General features: G+C 38.1%; 1 protein-coding gene across 1 annotated transcript; it reads left to right on the forward strand.

The window, feature by feature from the left end:
- The first annotated feature begins 636 nt into the window (after nucleotides 1-636).
- LOC123405945 (wax ester synthase/diacylglycerol acyltransferase 5-like) lies at nucleotides 637-8,175 on the forward strand. Its single transcript, XM_045099457.1, has 7 exons — nucleotides 637-879; nucleotides 986-1,585; nucleotides 5,945-6,011; nucleotides 6,104-6,180; nucleotides 6,933-7,148; nucleotides 7,250-7,387; nucleotides 7,925-8,175. The coding sequence occupies exons 1-7, from the start codon at nucleotides 637-639 to the stop codon at nucleotides 8,090-8,092; spliced, it is 1,509 nt and encodes a 502-aa protein (XP_044955392.1). The 3' UTR covers nucleotides 8,093-8,175.
- The last annotated feature ends 1,202 nt before the right edge of the window (nucleotides 8,176-9,377 follow it).

A 9,377-nucleotide genomic window follows, 5' to 3' on the forward strand; every position in this document is an offset into this window, starting at 1 on the left:
CATTCTGAAAAAATGCCTTTAATTGAACTTGTTGGCGTTCTAAAAAAGTGCCTGTGTGTTGATCTTTTGAGGCGTTTTAAAAAAATGCCTTAAATTGAGCTTGTTGGCATTTTAAACATGCCTGTGTGTTGATCTTTGAAGGCATTCTAGAAAAATGCCTTAAAAAACCTTTTCCTTCGTGACCATCTCTAGCATATTTTGAAAATGCCTTCTTTTCTCTAAGCTGGCATTATATGGGCTTTCTGAGGCATTTTAAAGTGCCTGCTATTAACGTACGTGTTGTAGTGCGCGCATCTCACTTGGGCCCACAAGACGCAGTTGGCGACGAGCAACTCGGACATGGCGGAACCATAATTCATGTACGTCTGGTCGCACGCAACTTCAGTCGCATATCTCATGCCAGCAGCATGTGAAAAAAATGAAACCAAAAGAAGAAAATGAGAAATGAAAACAAAAACAATCTGGAACTCTCATTTTGTGTATCGCATGCAAGAATAATTGACTGGGCACTAGAACCACTCAAACTACAAGCCCTGATGTCTTTATATATATCACGCACCTACTGGACTAAGGATATCACCCACGCTAGACATCTCTGGTGTACAGCATCCAGCGCAAGCCCATCAAGAAAGGGAAATGGACGCTGCAAATACTATGCGAAAGCGGCCACTCTCGGTACGCACCAGGCACAGTGGAGCAGCGTCGGCGATGGCAGAGGACGGCGAGTCGCTTGGGGAGCCGGTGAGCCCCTCGTCAAGGCTCGTTGAGGAATACTATATCATAGTTATCATCGGCTTTGCGGCACCTGTAAACCAGTCCACCGGCGGCACGGCCATAGGTGCCAAGATAGCATCGTCCCCACGCTTCCAAAGCATCCGGGTACATGGTTACATGAAAGATAACAACCTTCTAGTACATGCGTCCTGTTTTGAAACACGGAAACCTCGTGTCGCCATTTTTCTCACTGCTTGTGACGTTCTTGCAGGCTACTGATAAGGACGGTACTCTAAGGTGGGTAAGGACCACGGTGGACCTGGACTACCATGTCATCTACCCAAAGCTGGACACGGTAGATGTGGAGGTGAACCCAGACTTGGCCGTGGAAGACTACGTTGCGTCTCTTTCCACTAAACCCATGGATCATTCCCGTCCTCTGTGGGAGTTCCATATCCTCGACTTCCCGACCTCCGAGGCCACTGCCACGGCGGTGATGCGGGTGCACCACTCCCTCAGCGATGGCATCTCCCTGCTCATGCTGCTATTGTATTGCGCACAGAGCGCTGCCGATCCTTCGAAGCCTCCAGTTTTGCCACCGTTGCCTGCACGGACCGGTGCATTGTACGTGCAACCACGCCCACCACTGTCCGTGGGCTCCCTGGCGTTCGCCATGTGGCTTTGGTCGTTCGTCCTTCTGGCTTGGTACACCATGTGGGACGCTGCAAGCTTTGTCTGCACTATACTATTTTGGAAAGATACACATACGCTATTCACACGTACGGACAACACGAACCGCCGCCAGAAGCGAATCGTGCATCGGGGTCTTAGCCTTGATGACGTCAAGTTCATCAAGGATGCCATGAACTGCGTAAGAGTTATTTTACGTTCGGATTCCTTTTTTCTAAATGCATCTGCAAGAGAAGGACATAGCATGTGATACCGCAAAAGCTAAAATATATAAATTAGTCCAATACCTCCTAACTCTATAACAATGTTTCTATGATCTTTCTAGGCAACAGGTAGCCCCAAAAGGTCCTATTATTATATTTTCTGGTACATGTCAATGTAGTTATGTTTCATTCACAAATCGGAAAACGATTATGCATTAATTTATGACTTACTCATTACACGAATGAACTATTAGCAGGTAACCACAAGTAACCTACCAGCCAAAACATAAAATATCAGCTCTTTTGTCGTTGATTTCACTAGTCTTCCTGGCTAGAAGTATTAAACAATCATCTTAGCCATTTACTGCATGGGTACGGGCAATTTTCCATAATGTTAGAGGATAACTCTGTCGCAAAATATGTTTTCATCCATAGAAAAAAGAGGAGGATGTCTCGGTGTTCGCCGTACCTAGATGGGAAACACATCAAGTTAGCTTTAAAATACTTATTGTTTTGCACAATCAAATGGTGGGATTAGCCTGTGAGAAAATCAATGTTTCCATAAAGAATCGGTTTGTTAGCAACGTAATTGCATTATCAACCGATAGAATAGCATGCGAGGACCACACATCTCACATTTTGTATGCCTCCCTGCCTTGGTAGCCCAAGTTTGTACAATGTTATTAATATTTTATCACCGGCGTCGTGTCTTAGTTTGTCAGCGATGCGCGTAGCTTTTCTTAACAGCATTACGAACCATATTTTTTACGGTGTTTTTTCAGCGATACATATTGCTTTAATTAAAAGTATGTACGGTATTGCTGGGATATTTCTAGCAACTTCGGAAACTTAGACAGACAAAATATATATCAACGTTTACCATGACCTGGGTATTGCAAGATGGATAAATATTGACGTGCAAAAAAACCTATGTCCTCTCCTTTTCATCTGCTAAATTTATCAACGTTTACCATGACCTGGGTATTGCAAGATGGATAAATATTGACGTGCAAAAAAACCTATGTCCTCTCCTTTTCATCTGCTAAATTTTCCTTTTGACTGAAAAAATACGATGGCATTGGTCACCTAGTTTTGATATATCTAAACCATCGGATCTACTAGGTCGACATCCTATGATTGGTAAGTTACTATGAAAAGACTCAATATTATAAACAAAACATTGGCATTTATATGGTGTACGCCCTTCGATCATGAGACGAGGCCTATCTTCAGTACAAAGTGCATGATTTTGGCCAATAGCACATCAAGTTATAATAGCCGGGTTTAATGTGTGTGGATTATTGGCGAGGTGACATAGATATGTGTTGTGAATGGTTCCTAGTCCTCACCCTGCCATTTAGGATGTTAACAGAAAAGGAGGAAACGTTTTCACATATTTTTTCGCAAATAGAGCGACACAACATAGAAGATGGGAACACAGGATGTGATTGTTTATTTTTAGAGAACTAGATCATCGTAGCATTTTTTTGGTGACACTATAGTTTATTTAATTATACAAATCAATATGCCATGCAAGACACATGGAGTTAGATCGACGACTGGATGCCGTTTCCCATATGACAACGCAAAATAACAAGTTGTTGTATCGACGAAATGGAGCTGATTTGTTCACTGGAAATGGAAACGTTATTCTGAATATAGACACATGCATATTAATCTAAAACATAGGAAATAATGTTGTATCTTTGTAATTATGTATGTTTATAAAAAGAATTATTTCATGTAGATACTTAGTAAAAACGTATCGTCACACTTTCGCCGAAGAATATATATATTTTTACATTTCAAAATATTTATTTGTGACCTGGATGAAAAAACACAAAATAGACTATATGGTTCAAGCTATGGATCTTGTACTTCCCATCCCGTGTTATTTCACACATGAATTAGAAGTTCATGGCAGTTTATGAATGAACTGGATATGATATCCCGCACATCCTTGTAGGAATTCGTTGCGATTTTGTTAAAGAGATTTAGTTTTATGAAAGATACATAATATAAGTAATAATGATAACTGTAACAAAGATACTTATAATTTATTTTAACTCAATTGTGTGTAGTTATGTTATATTTATTGGATATAAGTAGCCTGCATGGTGAATGTTAAAGTGAGTCTTTTCTTATGCATGGTGGCATGTTTAGTTGGCATATTTGCATGTTGCAAGCATTTAAGGTAGCCACATCTTGAGTGAATTAGAGATAGAGGTGATCGACTATTTAGATATACTTCACGACATCCGGCACGTCTTGAGGGAATTTGATACATAAATTCTAAATATTTTTTAGAAGACTGATTCAGTCACAACTATGTGAAAAAAAATTACGTAAAGAAAACATCTCAATATGAAATGTTTGCATTTCATAATTAAATGCAATGCGGTTTAAAACTCATTCAATATGAACTAATAAATGTTGTATGCTAGAGGATACAACAAATTTTATGAAGGAAAAGCTCATATGTCAAGATAACTAGAAGTAGTGGGGATCACCCTCATAGATATATATGATAGGAACTGAAATACATGTCATTATTGTATCCAGTTATCTAGTTTACAATATGTTTAGGATGCCAATAGCATGCAATGTGCATATTAAGTCAATATTTTGTCCTGCATTGTCGCATGTTGAGTTGCCAATGTTGGGATAGTGTGACAAATTAAAGTGGGTATTTTCTCATGCATGATGGCATACCGAGTTCTTGTTGAGTTCAGAATAGTAGTGATCCATTATGCATGTGTATAGGATCATTTTAACCCCTATCACAAACTCACAATGCCTACACACATAAGTTTTTTCATAGAAACATATAAACATGAGTTCTAATCAACGTACTTGTTTTTGTTATGTGGGATGGCACCAGATATATTGTTCCTTATTGCCCAAAACAAGTTTTTGCTGTATGCTTTGTAACTACTGGTAGATACTAATTCATTTTGGATTTACAATGCTTTGTAGGATTCTTGTGGCCATCTTCGACCTTTTCATTTGATTAATAAAATAATACCATATGCTTTAGAATCGTTTAGTAAGTTCATATGCAAGGAGACATCACAATGATATGTTTTTTATTGGACACAATTTATATATATTGGTCTAACTTATCGCATAATAATTTATCGTATGCTCCTACCAATCGATCCGACCAGTCACCTGCATGCTAAATCAGCCACCACCTGGTTTGTGCGCCTCCGTGGAAACACCATTGTAATCCTCCATTCTTAAATAGCTACAACCCACTAGCGAATTTTCCTTTTCATGTAACAATGCCACTTCATCAAGTCATGCATGGAGTCATGTAGTCTTAAATAGCTTCAACTCACTAGCTAATTTTCCTCTCCATGCAAGAATGCCACATCATCAAGTCATGCATGAAGTCATAAGTTACTTTTTCCATTAATCTCTTTATGCTAAACATACCACCTCATGCATTATTTTTTCTAGCGAATTAAGTCATGTAAGAAAGCTTTATAGAATTCTAGTCTTTATCACTTATCCATACATTTTTAACAAGGTTCCCGCCGCAACGTGCGGGGCATCGTCTAGTGAAATAATAAAACTACGACCAGTGGAAACAGAATGTCTTCCCAACTGCGCAACCCCTGAGCTCTATGATCACCTAGTACTGAACTAATGGAACATAGTAATCGAGGGTAATTAGAAAACAGACCATATTACTACTACGGATTCCAATTTCCATGCAAATGTATCTTAGCAAAAGAAGGTCCATATTAATATGTGGTAACCAATTACCAGAGGGTCCGCTGACGTGATAAACTATATCCAAGCATTGACTACAACCACTGTTTTTTACAGTACCATAGACAAACTAGGAGTGGTGCACAACACCATAATAATTTTACTCCCATTACCATATACGTGGTTATTGTATACCATTGTTAATTAGTGGGTGAATATGCATGCAAACCGTTACTATTTTTTATTGCCATAACCGGTTAGAGTCGGGGAGCGGAGCTGACACGTCTGTGTGTGGTAACATAATTTAACTCATTACTAAATGTTGTACTAATGTTTATTACTTTCATTTTCTAAACCGGCGTGTAAGATAAAGAGTTTGGTGTTTTAGCACAGTTTAGCGCCACCAGCAACATGCATCTCAAATTACATGAAGGCATGGTAATAAACATAAAATGAGGTAGTAGAGTAAGTCCTTGCATAGTTAATTTATTTAGTTACTAATAATGTAAAATAATGCATAGGTTCTCCAGATTATTTCGTTTCGCTTTCTCAATTGACAATTAACCTGTTCCAAGAAATATAACCCGATGAATGATATTTATCCATTTTTGCATGCACAGACTGTAAATGATGTGTTGGTTGGAGTTACTGATGGAGCACTATCACGATACTACTACCGGAAGTCAGGTGATCAAATTATTGGCAAGTGCTAGATAGTAATCTATTTCCATCTGATATCAAACTTTATTCCGTTTCTTCTTAATCACTCTCCAATTTAGGTGACACTGAAATTGGCAACGAGATCCTTTTGCGATCTATCCTGGTCGTCAATTTAAGGGCCACTACAGCCCTACACGTAAGTACAAGAAAAGAGAAGAATGTATAAAATTCTGACTTATATATACTTCTTACATCCATATATGTGGCCTAGTACGAGTGGGGCATTTTGGAGCTCGGGCTCCATGGAGCCCTATTTTTGAAAAACCAAAAATTAATCAAAATTTGTATTTTATCCATTTCAAAAAAAAACTCAAAATAAATATGGACATAGATGGAGGCATAACCCACATGTGCGTAAATTTTTAGAATAAAATACTTTGAACCGAGGTCTGTGCAAAAAAGACAAATTTATGGTTTTTAACACATGATACTATTCATCCCCAAAGTTCATGAATTTGTTCTTTTTGCACAAATTGAATCTTAAGGTATTTCATCCTGAATTTTTGCACATGTATATATTTCATCCGTGTGTACTTGCATATTTTTTTCAGATCTTTTTGAAACATAAATTCGAAATTTGAAATTTTCAAAAACAAAGGGTGCCATGGAGCCCGAGCCCCAATAGGCATTTTCGGCCTAGTACGTGCTTCAATATATACTTTCACCAGATATAAGATCAATAATTTATGAGATGTATGATATTAAAATATAGAAATGAAATAAACCTTTACGAATAATAATTCATTGTCTTATTTTTTTAATACAAACAACATATATAAATCTTAAAACAAGTCCTCGAAGTAAGATTAAAAATGAGGATATGTAGGGAGTAACATATATTTGATGACTTAGGTAGCGTATAAATTCAAGTATTACTACAATTGTCAGGAATGTGTTAGTATGATACAGTCTGGCAAAGGAAATGATGTAAAATGGGGAAATCAGCTTGGCTTCATCATCCTGCCAGTTCAAATAGCCATGCACCGTGATCCACTCGATTATGTTCGAAAGGCCAAGAATACAACTGGTCGAAAGAAAAGCTCACTAGAAGTGGCATTCATACATGTGGTTGCAGAAGTCTTCTTCAAAGTATTTGGTCGGAAGGTAACCCCCCCCCCACCCACCCACCCGACGGTCTATCCGCATGTATCATAAAAAAAATTATTTTCAATATTAATTTTTGTATATTATAACTTGTGATACAGGCAGGTGCCTACATCATCCATCGCCTGTTCTCCAATACAACAATGATGTTGTCAAACATGATCGGTCCAGCTGAGCAGGTGGAGTTATGTGGCCATCCTGTTGTCTTCATTGCTCCTAGCCAATACGGACTTCCACAAGTAAGTGCGTTAATACTAGAATTCACTAGATACAAAAAATTAACATAATATAAATAGTGACACAATATATGCATTTTAACTATCACAAACTAGATGATATCCAACAGGTTGCTTGTGAGTGTAAGCTGGAATATATCTCACTAAAATTACGTAAAATAAACATGAATATTGGGATGAAAAATATGAATTAAAGATAAATATAAAATATTCAATTTTAGTATGTAATATTTTATAAGATTATTGTGAATAACCGCACAAAAGTGCATAATAATGAAAAATAAATTCATAAATATTGCGGCGGACGTTTGATGAGGTGCCATATGAGTTGAGGTTGGAAGCGTGTTTAATCAAGCAAATAGAGTAGTACTAATCAACAAATGATGTAATATATATTTTATTGATCTCCACTACTTCTATGGATTAAACCAGTGTGCATAAAATTAAGTATACTAACACGTGTATGTCTTCTAAAAAAAGTGGGTACTTATGATGATGAAAAACCTTACCCATTGATTACTTCTTTTGTATTTTATGCAGGCCATAAACGTGAACTTTAAAAGTTACGTCAACATCGTCAGGGTGGTTCTAGCAATGGACGAAGCGCAGTTTCCACACGGCCATGAGCTTTTGGATGATTTTGTTGACTCCCTCAGGCGTATTAAGGATGCAGCTGATAAACTTGGAAAACATGAGAGGAAGGCATAAGCGCATTATTATATGCACTAAGTTCTTAAGAGTATACGTTCTAATGTAAACAATGCTTAAATAAATCTATATTGATGAACTTTTTAAAAGTAAAATTTTGCAACCAGGACACAATTTGCATGATCTACCTTGTAAAAGAAATTAATGTACAATTGTTTTTAGAAAACACATCGAGAGAGAGAAATCGTGATGTGGATAGGCTTTGAATTTGGTTCTTGTGGCAAGATATGTACATATTTCCTAAGTGAATGTTCTGATAATTTTCTAAAAATATCATTTTGATTAATTTGATGTTCTAATAAACATACAATGTGAAGTGTTCCTCATCTGGAAACTGCACGTATAGTGCGACCTATCTCGATGCCTATATCTATCTCGATGCGTTTAAGAACTTTCTGACCCACATTGACCAACATTTAAACTAGGATTTTTTAATATCCACACTAAATTATTTAATTGAAAATAAATTTACAACATATGCATATTGGCTGGAATAATTGTTCATATGAGTAATGTAGGCCTTAGTACTTATTTCATTCTCTTGAGATCATATGATTTGAAATGAAATGAATTTGGGCCAATCAAAATTCCATTAAAATGGTCAACAAGAATAAGAAACAATCATAAAAAAACATAAAGAGGAAAGAGCCCATCTCACGTGCGGGGGTGTCTAAAAAACAAATCAAAATGGTACGCTTCATCGAACAGCTAAGACCACATGATCTCCATCTCTCTCACTTACAGGCGGAGACAAGACCTAGCATGCATCTTCATAATCTAGCCGAGCAACCCACAACAGGAGTGTGCCCATGGCCAAGGCCACAACCTCACATCGGGCATGCTCCAACCTTGCAACGACCACACCAATTCTCTCAAACCCCCAGCTTGCGCGCACACATCCTCCTCTAGGATGCTCAAAACAATCTGATGTGGGCTACCTATGTCCAAGCTATTATGGCCAACACATGTCAGCCCATGGCCTAATTCTTCTCCATGTTCACCGAAGTGCACCTTTTTGACACCCTGTGGCAATCTAGGACAAGTGAGGAGCTCAGCAAAACGTCAACCCCACCATCGCATAGACAAATATGACGAGGAAAGCCAGATCCGAGCGTCCAAACCATGTTTGGCGAGTTCGTCAGGAGTGCGTCGTGTCACCTTGACCCAGCCATTTATCTGGAGGAGCACCTGAGAAATGTCGTCAACCAAACCCAAAGACACTCAAGCATGGAAGCATCTTCAAAGAGCAACCCTGGTCGTCTTCGTAAGGCCATTCCATCCCTGT

This window comes from Hordeum vulgare, chromosome 6H, assembly GCF_904849725.1.
Source record: "Hordeum vulgare subsp. vulgare chromosome 6H, MorexV3_pseudomolecules_assembly, whole genome shotgun sequence".
Lineage (NCBI taxonomy): Eukaryota > Viridiplantae > Streptophyta > Magnoliopsida > Poales > Poaceae > Hordeum > Hordeum vulgare.

Bases quoted from the DNA above. Each gene is read 5' to 3' on its own strand.
- LOC123405945 (XM_045099457.1), top strand. From the start codon at position 637: ATGGACGCTGCAAATACTATGCGAAAGCGGCCACTCTCGGTACGCACC. The intron at 880-985 runs GTACATGGTTAC...ACGTTCTTGCAG, and splicing joins CACGCTTCCAAAGCATCCGG to GCTACTGATAAGGACGGTAC. The intron at 6,181-6,932 runs GTAAGTACAAGA...TACAATTGTCAG, and splicing joins GGGCCACTACAGCCCTACAC to GAATGTGTTAGTATGATACA.